Below are 15,929 nucleotides of genomic sequence, written 5' to 3' on the forward strand. Positions count from 1 at the left end.
AATTGTTGATGCAATAGATCAAATGAATTGTTGATGCAATAGATCAAATGAAATCAATCAACAGTTACTTACCTGCTGAACAATGCAGGTTTCTAGTAATTTTCTACAAAGATGAAAGAATGTACAAAACTAAAAGAAACCAAAACAGTAAAAGAGAGTGGGTCTAAAGGAAATTCACATTTTTAGCCACACTCTTCCTCCCTCAGTTTACACATTATTTTCTCAGTCTCCCAGGCTCCAAAACTTGGAATCATTCTTATCTTAGGCTCAAATGGTTTGTGTCTTATATTCGAGCACTCAACATAGTTTGCCATTTCTTACTGTTAAATGTGCCGCCCGCTTTCATTATGTCCACTCCAATCCAGGAGTCCATGTCTCATGCCTGCATTTTGTTATATCTACTCCTGAAAAGTAGCTTCTGAAAACTCCTTTCTGCTCCAGTATATTCATTTATTACTGCTAGGTGAATACTTTCACTTGCTAATGAACCTGCAGTGGCTCCCTATTGCCTACTGGATCAAGTCCACATTCCTGCACCATGCATTTGATGCCCCCATTTACTGTCCCTGGCTACCTCTAAATGTGGACACCAAGCAGCCCGGGGAAAAGTGCCTGGCTTTGGTATTGGTAGATCTTATTTTTAATCTCAGCTCTGCCACTTACTCCTTATTGACTCTAAGCAAGTTACTTAAATTCCCTAAGCTTCAGTAAACTTCCTTGAAATATGGGAATAATAAAATCTATCTTGCTAGGTTATGGGAATTCAATATAATACCTAACAGCGGGTTGGTACAGTTCATTTATATTTTCATTCCTTTGTTCACATATTCCCTTGGACTGGAATGCCCATCCCCCTACTCTCCTTGGGGGCAGGGGTCGGGGGAGGGGAAACTGTCTTCCAAGATGAATCTTAAGAGAATCTTCTCCCTGAAGATATTCTACAGTCACTGAAATGCACAGAAATAATGTTTTCTGATTGGTGAAAACTATGTTTACCTAGTAAAGGAAATCTTTGACCAGGAAAATCACACAGCTTTGGAAAAAATAATTAAAAAAAAAAAAAAAAACACCTTCTTAGATAGGAAAAAAAGAGAGAGGGGGAAGAAAGAGAGGAAAAAAAGAGAGATTTAAAAAATAATCACTGGGGCAGAAGTCCTTCACATTTGGCCCAAAATATTTTCCTTCTTCCCAGAATTTACAGAATTGATCTGTACTGTCAATCTCAGAGTCGCTTTTTTTCACAAATCTTTCTTTGATTATGTCACTTACATAGCTCTCTCTCCTCTGCCCATCTAGAAGCCATTAATAGAAAGAAGAAATGCAGTCCCTTATTTTTTTAATCCTGTACTGACATTTACAACTGTTGGCCCAAATTATTAAGACCGCACTAATACTGGCAGGAGGATATGCATGTGGGTGGGGAGGAGGATGAATAGGTTGGGGGGACGATGAGCTTTTCATGCGGGGTTCACCTAAAAAGAAAGTATTTTCAATCTCTCCTCTATAAGTAACATTAAACTGTGCTTTGTAATTAAAGCCTAAATTGTTTAGGCAATGGCTCCAAGTTGATTATCACCATAATGCATATGTTCCCTTGATGGATTTTGATAGTCCACATACACTCCTAGATAATATAAGAAAATACATCAGCGAGATGATTAAATGCTCTCTGAACAGAAACATTTAAGAATTTCAAATGAGTTATATAATACACTTTACTTTATAATAGGTCTTGGGTATAAATAAAATCCACCATATATTTCTCAAGGAACTAAGCAAGATTTTAATTAAGAACTCTTGGGGTGCCTGGGTGGCTCAGTTGGTTAGGCGTCAGACTTCAGCTCAGGTCATGATCTCACAGCTCGCGGGTTCTAGCCCCTTGTCGGGCTCTGTGCTGACAGCTCAGAACCTGGAGCCTGTTTTGGATTCTGTCTCTCCCTCTCTCTCCGCCCCTCCACCAATTGTGTTCTGTCTCTCAAAAATGAATAAATGTTAAAAAATTTTTTTTTTAATTCTTAGAAAAGAGGGGCGCCTGGGTGGCTCAGTCAGTTGAGTGTCTGACTCTTGATTTCGGCTCAGGTCACAACCCCAAGGTCCTGGGATACAGCCCTCTGTTGGTCTCCATGCTGAGCCTGGAGCCTGCAGCCTGCTTGAGATTCTCCTCTCTCTCTCTCTCTCTCTCTCTCTCTCTCTCTCTCTCTCTCCCTCCCTCTGTACCTTTCCGCCACTTGCGCTGCTCTCTTTAAAAAAAAAAAACAAAAGATGGGGCGCCTGGGTGGTTCTAGTCGATTAAGCATCCGACTTCAGCTCAGGTCATGATCTCACAGTCAGGGAGTTCGAGCCCCGCGTCAGGCTCTGTGCTGACAGCTTGGAGCCTGGAGCCTGCTTCAGATTCTGTGTCTCCCTCTCTCTGCCCCTCCCCTGCTCATGTTCTCCCTCTCTCTCTGTCTCAAAAATAAATAAAAACATTAAAAAAAGAAAAAGAAAAAAAAGAATCAAGAAAAAGAATTCTTAGAAAAGTGAAATTAGTTATAGCAAAAGCAGAAAAATCTAAGACCTTAAAAATAAAAGATACTTTTAATGACTAATAACATCTTAAGGACTTGTCACTATTTCATAGTAACACACCTGAAGGAAAACAGTAATTCAGAACTTTGCTTCTTCACCAGAGAGAAGATGTTGGTCCCAAACTTCTCCAGCTGTGCCTGGTGTCCAGGTGAAGTGTGAGAGTGCCAGAGGCTCCCTGGGAAACGTCTGCCTCCCTTTCAACATTTTCCACCCCCAGTCGGATCAAGATCAAGTTGATCAAGATCACCAGACCCTTGCATACAGCCAGTGGCCATGGTTAGAAATAATCTTTGATTTTTTATTTTTTTTAATGTTTTATTTAGCTTTGAGAGGGAGAGAGAGGAGGAGAGGGAACAGGGGAGGGGCAGAGAGAGAGGGAGACACAGAATCCAAAGCAGGCTCCAGGCTCTGAGCTGTCAGCACAGAGCCTGATGCTGGGCTCAAACTTATGAACTGTGAAATCATGACCTGAGCCAAAGTCAGATACTTCACCAACTGATCCCCGCAGGTGCCCCTAGAAATAATCTTAAAATAACAGCCCCTAATACAATGTTACCAAATGGGAGCGGCTGTGTGGCACCTACTTGGGACCATGAAACCCTACTGGAAAAATATTTTCCAGTAAAAGCAGTCTTTATCCCTACCATTTCTCAAGATCCCCATGGGAAACGTAAATGTTGATGATTCCTAACCTTCATTTATTTCATGAAATCAGCAAATATTAATTGAATGCCTGTGTCAGCCACTGCACTAAAATATACTTGTGATCCTGTCCTACAGAGATTATCTTCAATTATAGAAAACAGCAAGCCTAACAAACATGTACAAAGGGGAAGAAAGGTATAAAACTAAGAAAAGTACAAGCTTCTATGGGTACAGGCAGAGGCGTCCTGATTTAGGTCAGAGGATAAGGCCAGGATAAGGTCAGAAGGAAGGCTACTTAAGCTAAAATCTGACTTCTAAGGAGGACTCAGGTCATTGGGATTGTGTGGGAAGAAGACTTTTGGGCATGGAGACAAAGCTTTTTCTGGGCAGAGAAACAGCATGTGTAGAAAGGCTCAAAGAGAGTGCCAGCATATGTGATGCTAAGAAGGAATTAAAAGAAATTCTGTAGTTGGAGGCTGGATGGTGAAGGGGAGGGTGGCGCAATAAGAGAGATAGAGGTCAGGAGACTCTCACAAGCGAGGAAAGCGATTTGTACTTTATCCAAGTGGAAAGGGAAAACAGCTGTGTGGGTTTCAAGATTGTAAACAGCCTGGGTTTTTATGGCTGTTACACTTGAATATGGTTTTGTTAAGACCTGGTGCACACATTCTTGTGTGCTGTAGCACATTCTAAGCACAGAACGTGGGGTGTGAAAATGGCAGATGAGTATCTGGACTTGACCTTTCTCAAGGAAATCCGGGTAGTGCTGTTTGAAGCAGCAAAGTGTCATGAAGGGAGAAGGTACACCATGAATCAATTACTGGGTAATAATATGACAAAAAAGGTGCCCAGGATGGTGACGGTGATGTGTCAGAGAGCGATAGAGACCAACAAAGGGATCCCATGAGATAGATCACCATACTTTCGTATGAGAATTGCCCTAGACTTCATCTAGAGCTCTTCTCTCAGAACCCCACTGAAGACTGTCATTTATCCTCGAGTCGGCATGGGGTCAGGCCGGCAGATGGCAACGATTCTGGCTACAGAGTCAAAGGGGCGGAAGGTGATGTTTTCCCCGCTTACTACTTGCATCACAGGGCTAGACACACAATCTCCCTGGGTCTCAGCCTTCCCAACTTTCCAAATGTGGTGACAATTACTACCTCAGAGGGCGTTTTTGAGCAGTAAGAAAGAGCATGTGTGAAGGGTACCTAGAATATCCCTTGGCGTCATAGTAGGCATTCAGTAAGAAGTGGTTCTTGCTGGGATGCTATTGGCTCCATTACCTCCCAGCATCAGGCCAAGGAAGAAAGAATAGAGGAGAGAATAAGAGGTTTGCTCATTAGGCATTAAGTGCCTTGGGAACTACTTTGTTGAATCTGAATTCCTTGTGTGGCAGAAAGTCAATAAACGTTCTTAGCTTGAGGACATGTGTTTGGTTCTTATTTCACAGTTGACATTCACATGGATACCAGGAATATGACTGCTAATTAAGTACTCATTGAGTAGCCTTTTTTCCTCATCACAAACATATAATTAAGATGTCAGGGTATGCACGCACGCCCACTCATGTGGGTGTATGTATGCGTGTGCGCATGGAAAGAGAGAAAGTGAGAATTTCTCTATAATAAAGTCATAAAATTAGGGAGCTGGAGGTCCCTCTGTTACATATCACTCGTTTATCAGGGTAACTCCAAGGCCAGATAACAGTAAACTTATTCTCCATTCAATATCGCTAACCTAACTCTATTCAGGTACATGATTTGCTCCCTGAATATTGCTTTATACATCTGCATGAAAGCAAATGAGGATAGGGCGCTTGAGGGTGCCAGATGGCTCTCTCCTTTACCTCTTTCCAATCTCATCTCAGATGACATTTCTGCTCCCTGTGGAAGCATGAGATTCCTAATGCCTAAAACAGGTAACTGTCCTCTAAGTTGCTGCTGTAAGAGAAGCTTAAGCCAAATGAGCCAGTGAACCAAAACAGCCAAATCTGTAACTATGTGTGATTCAGAAGGGGCTTCCTTTAAATTCTATGAAGACGGGGACAGCACCAAGAACATACGTGCTCAATAATTTCACCGAGGAAATTAATGCCATGCCTCTATCTGAGCTTGTTACTTCCCACGGATGTGCCAGGCTTGATCAATACCCAATCCTTCCAACAGCCTCTGGAAATTCCCAGAGAGCTATTGAAAGGTGTGTCAGTAAGTCCTCTCAATTTATAAGAGATGCAGATTATCACTGGCCGCAACTACCCAAAAGCAAGAGCCAAAAATAATATGAAACAGGAGGAAAAAATCTGTAATGACCTTAATTCCTCCTAAGAAAAAAAGCTGTGTTCATTTAGGAAAAATCCCCGAAGACAGAAGGTGCAACCCCAGCCCTAGGTTGCCTTAATTTGGGTAAAACTATTCCATGTTAAACAAGAGATGACGGATATACCCAGAAGGGGAGACGAGAGAAGGGAGATAGTGGGTACCTGCATACTCCACAAGGTGATTCTTTCTTGAAACCCTCCCAAATCTTTGATAAAGTTGTTACAGCTCACTGAAGCCTTAAATAAATATATATTTTACGGAACTCAATAAAGGACTTTGTACCATGTTTTGCATGGGGTGAAACCAAAGCAATTAGCCTGAGAACAGGGGGCTGGAGAGGGGTTGTAGAGAAAGAAGCATGGCGGGCTGGATGGGTTGGGGAGGGTGGCGCAAATGCTTATTCCAGAGCACTGGAGTTGGATTTGGGTCCAGTTTTACCCAGTCTTTACATAACAGCTGCCCAGGGGCATATGGGTAACAAATTTCATATTAATGCCCAATGAATGTAAGTTGATCCACTAAAATCCACAAACTATATACAGCACCTCTATTACAGTTATGAAGTTACATGCTCTAAAGCTCTGTTACTTGAGTGATGGGGATCCACAAGCCATTTTAGAAGAATGGCGTCATACAGAAAGGATGGCTCTTGCTTAGGGGCAATTCCTAAGTAATTTCCCCTTAACTGCTTAAAGGACATCCATTGCTGAACTTCATTAGACCCCAAAAGAAACTCCAGCTCTCCTGAGATCAGCAATTGGCCACTGGGGGTTAATGAGGAGAATTCCTATATGAAAAGCCTCTACTCATTCAATATTCAACAACAATGCTGTCTTCAAAAATGTTGCTAGCCAGGAACGCTCAGCAAACCTTCTCACAATAACTTTATTTCCAGCCCTTCCCAACAGAAAACTGGCCTGTGAAGCAGACCACAGAAGTGTACCGCTGATTAAGGACAAATCAGGTAACTTTCTTTTCAAGTGTTGTCTGATCATCGTACTTTAATGCCATCACCAAGCATGCCAGGGAACAAGAGGCAACAGTCAGCAACGCGGTGCTGGTACGCGGATTAGCGACTCTAAAACCAACCCACCCAATAAAGGGCAGGGGAAAAAATAGTTAAGGAGAAGAAATCAAAGTACATTCTGTAGACTGAATCAGTTTACACCCCTGATAGGTCTTAAAGCCGATTCCCCGTTTTACTAGAAAGCTTAATAACAAAAAGTTTCCATATAAAGTGCTGTCCATATAAGTCTTGAAATGAGTACAATTTCTCATGGAAGAGTAGTAACATTCATAGACAGATATAAGTTTGGACAGCCCTCTCCAACCAAAGATGAGTCAAGCAGGATGATTTCTGTCTTCCGTAAAATAGAGTGCAACAGCCTTCCTACCTATTGGATCAGAAAAGGTTTCTAGAACTTACTTATCTGCTCTGTTCCAAGTTCCAGAAATAAAAATGAACTTTCCCATAGGAACCACCTGGTCCTCAGTGATGTTTAAGCCACCCTTGTCAAAGCAGCTGAAAGGAGAGGAATATTGTAGACTCACCATTTGGTGGCTGTACCAGTAGAGCGACGTTCCCTTCAGCACCACCCAGAACTTTTTCCATTTGTTGCTTAGGAAAGTTCCTTTTTCTTTTTTCTTATACAGCCACCCTTGGCAGTCAGCATGTCCCAGGTCTTTACATGATATCCTCCTCCGACTCATCGTGAAAAAACCTGCAGCAATTATATGAGAAGGTAAATAACACAGTACCCTGATTTACATGACCAAGTGAAAGGTAACTGTTGTTTACCTCTTGAGAGCTGAATTTTTTTTACTAAAATTTATGCAAAGTAAATGCAAAAAAAAGAAAAGAATTAATATTTATTTTATTTTTAAGCATTCATTTGGTGCTTAGAAGGTACAAGATATGACCAAAGAAAGAGGGAGGCTAATATGCAAGTGTTAGTCTAAGAATATTATTCAACAAGAATAAATTGAAAAAATTCAAATCATGAGCCTGGCAGGCATATCGTTGTACTAACACAGCTCCTTTCAAAATAATAGCAGTCATTATGCAATAGATAGAGAAGGGTTAATGCCCACCTAAACACAGCTACTTCCCGACTCGGGTGCCAGCTTTTCTAAGCTTTATTGACATACCACGAGGGATTAATCCAAATGAACAGCATGCCGTCATTTCTTAAAATCAAGCCAAAAATAACCAAAAATTTAATCTGCCATCCACCTTCTGATATGAGTATTAAGACAGACAAAAAAATAAATAAATCTGATCCCAAAGAAGGCATCCGAGAGACAACCCACACTCACGCACACGAAAAGGGGATAAAGAAACAAAAGAGATCTAATTACCTTGAGTTTTCTTTCTCTGCTTCTGACGCAAGGGAACCTGCTGATAATGCAGGAAGGAAAGAAAAGAGGAAATTTCTGATTGTGTTGTAACATTTGTAAAGAGAGAAGGAGGGAGGGGGTGGCAGTGTTTATGAGCAGGATGGAAGCTAAAAAAAACTCTCCAAGCAGAGCTAAAGGGGAGCTACTCGCTGAGGCACAAAATGTGCTAATTAGAATCGTATACGTTGAGCTGAACCTGAAGAAAGATACAAAGATGCGTAACTCGGCGTTTATCACTAATGTTTCCTGTTTCCACCACAGACAGTTTTAATGCTACCACTTCTGTTAGGGCAGGACAGTGTTCACTGAAGTTCTTAAAAATAATGAAATCTTTCCCCTTTGACTTTTTTGTGGGTGTCAGAGAGAATCAAAAAACAGATCCTGCTTCTTCTCTGGCAATTTTTTCAATAACACCAATTAATTAAATAAACCGGGAAACTAACTGCGATCTCACAATGCTACGGGTTCGTATCAGATTGTTAAACCCGTGGCCCTGCCCCCATCTAGGGTTACACCTACACCACATGAATTCAATATCCCAGAAAAAGAAGTCCCACAACCTCTTTTGGTGACATCTAAGTATCTATCCTCCTTATCAGGAAATTCTTATCTACAGCCAGACTCAAATTACTCATTCTGTCTTTAAGCATCTCTGAATGTTTCTCACATGTTTCACAGAAGATAAGTTAATTTCAACTTCTATTTTATACCAGCTCTTCAAATATTCAAATCAGACATAAGATAATATATCTGAAATACACATCTTTCACAATACATTTTATTTTATTTATTTATTTTTATAACGTTTATTTATTTTTGAGACAGAGAGAGACAGAGCATGAACGGGGGAGGGTCAGCAAGAGGGAGACACAGAATCCGAAACAGGCTCCAGGCTCTGGGCGGTCAGCACAGAGCCCGACGCGGGCCTTGAACTCACGAACCGGGAGATCATGACCTGAGCCGAAGTCGGCCGCTTAACCCACTGAGCCACCCAGGCGCCCCCACAATACATTGTAAACAATACGTGTAAGATCAGACTATCAGCAAACACAGATAATAAAAAAAAAAGAAAAAAGCTTTCAAATGGCCGTGTGTGTGTGTGTGTGTGTGTGTGTGTGTGTGTGTGTGTAGAGACGTTTTAGATTAAAGAAGTTGCACATTATCTAAGCTGAATTTACTCATATATAAAAGATTTAATCTTTTATGTTAACAAGTAGAGAATTTAAAAATATTGTACATAATCGCAAAGCAGCTCTAATGGTTGACACACAATCTTACCACAACATTTGATAATATAGATGTTCCTGGCTAGTATTCTGCATACCTAACTATTGACCTAATAGCTATTGTGCATGGTACTACTATATGTTTCAAGAGGGAATATGATACAGGGGAAAGAGGGTAGGATTTAAAAATCCAGGGAACTGAAATCAGCTCCTGCCTGGGTAGCTGTGTTACCAGGAAAAAGTCAATTGACCACTCAGAACCCATTTCCTTGTTTGTAAAGTCAAGATATTTCTATAATCCCAATATAAAGGTCTTACAGAGTTTTTAACAAGGTTGTATGTGAAAATTATCTGAAAACCAAAAAACATTATATGACTATATATAATATTATATTACACTATTACTGATATAAGCAAATACTTTATACTAATAAAAATTGCATCATTTTCAGGATAAGTGGGACTTGTATTTCCTTCAGCGACGATGATGAAGTCAATGTGCTTAAATTATTTTTCCTGGGAAATCTCATACTGACTTTTTATTTTACAAATGTTAGAATAAAATTTTAGTTGGGCAGGAATCAATCATCCTTGTGAGAAAAGGGCATAACAAAAGCAGTGACTGTCCTAAGTTTTAGGCAAGAATAGATTTATTACAGTCCTGACACGTGACAAAAATCTAGGCGTATTGTGACAAGGTCATCTCAGCGCCTCTGCAACAGATATCTCCCACCCTGACCTGCATCTTGGTCTGAAATTCCCACCATTCCCTCCAATGGTCTCCTGGGATCTTTTTACTAAGCAATTATCTGAGATCAGGGAAACCAAAAATATATATATATATTTTAGTCCAAATATGTGTATCATTTGAATAGTTAAAACTTAGGTGAGTCAGGACTAAAGACAAAGGAGAGAGTAGGTAAATTTAGATGTGGGAACAGAGGCTTTCCTATAAGGTTCTGGCCCCAGATGACCAAGGTCAGTCATATTTAGTTCATAGAAAAAGAGCAGCTCTAAGAAGAACAAAGCATGGGAAAGTCACAAGAAGACAACTGCAGAATCTGTAAAGGCGGGCACCATTGGGTCCATCTCTCCTGACTGACCACTAGTGAATCTCCTCCATCCGCCCATTTTGAGCCCCAATGGGACTGGGAACTCTCCAGCTCATCCATCCAACCCTAGGGCCGGCTCTAGAGAATGCCCAAATGAATCTATAGGTTTTACCTCAATTTTGCCCAAGACCAGCCCTTGGTGTTTGCTAGAATCTTGTGTCTGGGCTGGGTGAGATCGGGAGTTGCAAGCAGGACAATACCTCAAAGAGAGTGAACACTCAACACCAAGAAAGAATTTAGACCTTTTTTAAGGGGGGTAAAGGAGTTTAGTCATTGAGGACACTCTCCTCTGACAATACTTCCCCTAAGGCAAATTATTATAAAATCTGTATTAACTGTTAAAACTGTTTTCCCCCAACCAGAAACAGAGCATATATTATAGAAATAACAAATTTTAGGGAGTTTCAGTTTCACCTGAATATGTGAATTTGAAACCTAAATTGGTTTGGATGAGAGAATGAAAACAATCTTCAGAACTTCAGTGAGTTTAACATACATTTTACTCCTCACAACAGGAAGTGGAACCCACTAACTAGTCAGTTTTAAGAAGATGTTACATGTGGGTTTCTTTTTTCACTAGGTAAGTGAAAAAAAAAAAAAAAAAAAGCCGAGCAACCAGTTAAGCAATTTATGAGATAGTTTTTCAATAGTGGAATTATAACTCGTTATCAGAACAAGTGTCCAAAGCCTGATAAGATCTTCCCGTTGCGATGCTGTGGGTAAAAGTGAAGAATTATCCTAAATTCTGAGTTTGCACTAACTTGGTTCTAAAATTGGGGGCAAATTTTTCTTTTAAATATATATTCCCTTTTTACTGGAAAGCAGTACTTTAATTTTACAAAACGGTTACAGAAATTCATGTGGTTATTAATCATTCAAAACACACATAAACATACAAAGGAACCAGAACAAAATATACAAAGGGACCTTCCTCTGATGCCTAATGATGGTGCTAACACTCAGGTTACAGAGTAGTCTAGCGACTTCCAATCTATATAGTAATTGTTAAATCCTGTGGGCACCATTTACCTCCATGATATATTGAAATTCACAGTAAAGTGGTTTGTCACTTCATGAAACTTCATAACGATTCTTCTGGTCTTTAGCAAAATTGTACAATGATATGCTAGTAAATGCACCATGATCTGTGGCATTTACCAGTTTTCATGGTGTAAAGTCTCACATCATTGTCAATTTCAAGCTACCAATACTTTAACCAAGGTACAAAAGTCCTAAGTATTTTAGTCAAGCCAATTCCAACTGACTGTGTTGTTAGCAACGTTTCTCCACGAACATCTTTCTCCCACAAAGATCGTGTCTCCTTCCTGGAAAAGTAAACTCAACTTTATATAGGGAGTTTTAAAGCTTTTAACTATTAAAATCTTACCAGAGAAAATACATGAAAAATTCACTTACTTTTTTTCAGAAGACTAACCTATCTTAAATATTACTCAATAATTCATATGAAAAAAAACTCTAGTAGTAAAAACTGGAGTCAAATAATAGACATTCTAATAATAATAGGAATAGGAGATAATGACAGCTAGAAAATATATATAAAACTTGTAGAACGTTTGCCATGTGCTAGGCACTGCCCTGAGTCTTTTCACAAATACCTGGATTGAATCTTCACAATAATTATGGCCTCAGTGCTCCCCATCTTACAGAAGAAGAAAACTGAAGCAAATGGAGGTCCAGTGTTTTGCCCAAAGTCATAGAAATAAATGGTAATGTGCAAAAGTTTATTTCAAGAACAAAACTAGTGGCAGCTTCTTACGATATTTGCACTTGCCGTTGATGTTATATAAAGGAGTAGGACAGGGAATGTGAGTGGGACTAGAATGTGAGGGGAAGCTGGAGGCATAGAAGAGACAGAAGAAGGAATAAAGTGGGAAGACTAGGAAGAAGGCGGAGAAGGAGAGGAGAGAAGGAGCCAAAGAGAGGAGCTGGAAAAGGGAGGAGGGGCCAGAAGGGGAGAGTGAGGAGGAGGGAGAGAATGTAGAAAGTGAGGGAGAGTGAAATGCCAGGGAAATTCTGGAGTTTCTAGCCTAGACAATTGGATAAATGACAGCAATATAGACAGCATAGTTTTAAATATACACATTCAGTAGTAAACAGCAAATTTGATGTACATATGAGGCCTCTAAGTGGAAATGCTCTGTATACATTGTACTTAAGGGTCTAGGGATTTGGAGAAAACCTGGAACAAGATATAGAATTGGGAACCATCAACGTATAGAGAGTACAAAACTTGAGCTAGGATAAGATCAGCCATGTGTGCAGAAAAGACAAAGACTCAGAAGTCAGAATCTGAAGGAGGCCCAATACGTTACACAGTAGCAACAGAGAAACAATCAAGGAGACTGAACATAACAGCTAATGAAAAGATACAGAAAATCAGAGGAGGCGTTGTCCTGGAATTGACCAGGAGATTTGTGGGGGGTCTTTAATTTTTTTTTATGTTTTTGTTTATATTTGAGAAAGAGAGAGACAGAGCATGAGCAGGGGAGGGGCAGAGAAAGAGGGAGACAGAATCCAAAACAGGCTCCAGGCTCTGAGCAATCAGCACACAGCCAGATGCGGGGTTTGAACCCACAGACTGTGAGATCATGACCTGAGCCAAAGTAGGGATGCTTAACTGAATGAGCTACCCAGATGCCCCTTGACCAAGAGATTTGAAAGAAAGGGGAGTCCAAAACATCAAGTGCTGCCAGTGTAAAAAAAAGAAAGATCCACTCTCAGATAAATACTCCAGCCCAGAGAAACACATGCCCCTATGCACAGTGGAGATCACAGTTTGTTAATTGCACCATTGTACTGGTAATACACAACTGTAGAATGCTTATGTGTTTCGTATGTGGGTGGATAAACAGCGTCCTTTTCCTTTAGTGCCATGCTCTGTCAGAACTAGCGCTACCTGGGCAAAACAAATCTCAAAAACACCATGTTGAAAATTAAATGCCTGTAATAATGCTATTGTTTATAAGATTGTTAAATATTGCGTGTAAATACTAAAGCTGCATGGGAATGATAAACATCACGATGTAACTTGGGGTGAATGATTCCCTCTCATTTCATGGAAAAAGGAAGGCGTCAATAGGAAAACACGACTGTATTTGCATTATATTCCTTTAAAAATAATAAAAAGTAACAAAGAAAAGAAGGAAGAAATATATACTCCATGAGTTATAATATGAATATTCTTTAACTTTGTGGATATATTCCAAATTGCTTTCAAGAATCCTACTTAGAATCTCCTGCAATATATGTTCAGTTCTCTGCAATCTAGAGTATATTTTGGGGTCCTATTTCAGAATTTCAGAAATCCTTCCACTTGCTTCTTTTTTTTTAAACTATTCCACTAGTTTCTGCTCTTAATTTATTATCCCTATATCTTTAAATTTCTTTATATTTACTGTGTTATTCTTGTTCTAATTCCTGCAGGTGATTTCTCATTTATTATCATTCTTTGCTTTTAATAATATATTTAGAGCTATAAATTTACATCTAAATTCTACCTGAATCTCCCTGGTTTTCAATTCTAAGTCAGTTCTCTCCACCCAGTGAGATATTCTAGAATGTACTTGTAAGTTTCCTAACTTATGGGAACTTTCTACTAATCTTTTTCTTTTTGAGTCCTAATGTCATTGCTTTCTGTTCAGAAAACACAATCTTTATGGTATCAATTTCTTGAAGTATGCTAACATTTATTTGTGACTTGCTACATAGTCAAGTTTTGTAAGCATTCAATGTAAACCTCAAAGTTGCTAATTTTGTTTTCCAAATATCTCCTATCCCTATGTAAATTTTGTTGCTGGAGCTATAACTTTATTAGTATTCCCATTATTTTCAATCTTTCTGTGTGGTATTTCTGTGTGTACGGTTTTTGTTTACTTTTTCTATTTCTTTTATAAACATCTTATAATCAGATTTTTATTTTTTTTAATATGATTATATATGCCTCTTGATAGGTGTTTAATCTACTAACATTTACTGTAGTTTCATTTTGTGTTTTCAGTTTACATTTATTTTATTTTCTCCCTTTCTTCCATTTCCTTACATGGTATTCCTCTGATGCTCAATTTACTATCTTAATTTAGTATTTCTAAATTCATCATGAATATGTCACGTAATTCAGCACATTTTAACTCCTGCTTCGATGCCTTCTCTCTTGGTACTATATTCTAGATTTTTATTTTTCTGTTAAAATGTTATTAGTATCATCATTACTCATCAATAGACAATTAAATTTAGTGCCATATGTTATCAATTTCTGTGATCACCTTTGTTTCCTTTATCAAATATCTGTCTGTTGGGTTCACTTTTCTTTTTCCTGGAGTACCTCCTCTAACAGTCCATTTAATGAGGATTTACAGGTAGTAAATTCTGAATGTTTATCTAAACAGTAATGTCTTTATTTTGCCATCAAAATTGAATGATAGTTTAGCTGAGTATACAATTCTTTTCACCTGGCACTTTGGAGCGTTTAATCATTTGTCTATCATTTATTGTACTGATGAAATTGCTATCAGTCTGTAATTCTTTGTATGTGATCTTTTCACTCTTTTAAGACATAATTATCATCCTTGATATTCTGTAGTTTATTACAGTGTATCTAGTTATGGACTTATTCTTTTTTATACTGCTCAATCCTTAGAGTGAACTTTTGATAACAGCATTTGTATCCTTTTTTAAGCATGGAAAATTAGCAGAAATAATGCTTTCCTACATTTCTTTTCATTCTCCTCTTTTGCCACTACTATCAAATATATATTAGTTTCTTTTTCTTAATATTTAATCTGTTTCTGTCTCAGTACCACATATGTTCTGTATGTTTTTTAATTTGCCAATATTCTTTTTGAAAGGATCCAATGTTGAGTTAATACCATTTGTTGCACATTCTATTTCAAAGAATATATTTTCACTTCTAATACTTCTAGATATGTTTAAAACCCACTTATTTTTCATATTTTTTATTTGTGCCTGATATCTTTCAAAAAATTTTCAAAGATATTTTGAGTTTCACACTTAAATTTTTCTGTCAGGCTTTTAAAAATTGATTTCAGGGGCGCCTGGGTGGCTCAGTTGGCTAAGCGTCCGACTTCGGCTCAGGTCACGATCTCACTGTCCGTGGGTTCAAGCCCCGCGTCGGGCTCTGTGCTGACCACTCAGAGCCTGGAGCCTGTTTTGGATTCTGTGTCTCCCTCTCTCTCTGACCCTTCCCCGTTCATGCTCTGTCTCTCTCTGTCTCAAAAATAAATAAACGTTAAAAAAAAAAATTTAAAAATTGATTTCATGTAAAATAAAGTCTCCCTTGAATTTTTATTGTATAGTCTATCTTTCTTGGCATTTTAAAAATCTGTTTTGTAATTTAAGTTTACAGAATATGAGTAGAGAGGTTTTGTTTATCCATTCTCTTTTCTCTTCTCTCTCTCTCTCTCTCTCTCTCTCTCTCTCTCTCCCCTTCTCCCCTTCCCCTATTGTGCCCATGGCTCCCTTCTTATTAGTTTGCAGATTGCCTCTACTGGGTGTAGAATCAGTCCTACAATCATGTATTGAGGTGATCATAATGAACCTTGCATACCCAGTCACTAATCTAGCTGGTGACTAGGTTCAGTGCCTGATTTTGAGGCTGTGTTCTTGTCTCCCACTCCCTAACC

The 15,929-nt window shown here is 39.0% G+C and overlaps 1 protein-coding gene across 14 annotated transcripts in view; it reads right to left on the minus strand.

Annotated features, from left to right (window-relative positions):
• Positions 1 to 15,929, minus strand: part of IPCEF1 (interaction protein for cytohesin exchange factors 1) — a 180,657-nt gene that overhangs the window by 66,671 nt on the left and 98,057 nt on the right. For 7 of the 14 annotated variants that reach the window (XM_042940112.1, XM_042940110.1, XM_042940114.1 and 4 more), the window contains 2 exons: positions 7,893 to 7,932; positions 7,086 to 7,255 (listed from right to left, as the gene is read on the minus strand). In XM_042940112.1, coding sequence (XP_042796046.1) covers positions 7,086 to 7,255; positions 7,893 to 7,932 — 210 coding nt within the window. The other 7 variants (XM_042940118.1, XM_042940117.1, XM_042940119.1 and 4 more) reach the window with 4 other exon arrangements.

Source organism: Panthera leo, chromosome B2, assembly GCF_018350215.1.
Source record: "Panthera leo isolate Ple1 chromosome B2, P.leo_Ple1_pat1.1, whole genome shotgun sequence".
In the NCBI taxonomy this organism is placed as follows: domain Eukaryota; kingdom Metazoa; phylum Chordata; class Mammalia; order Carnivora; family Felidae; genus Panthera; species Panthera leo.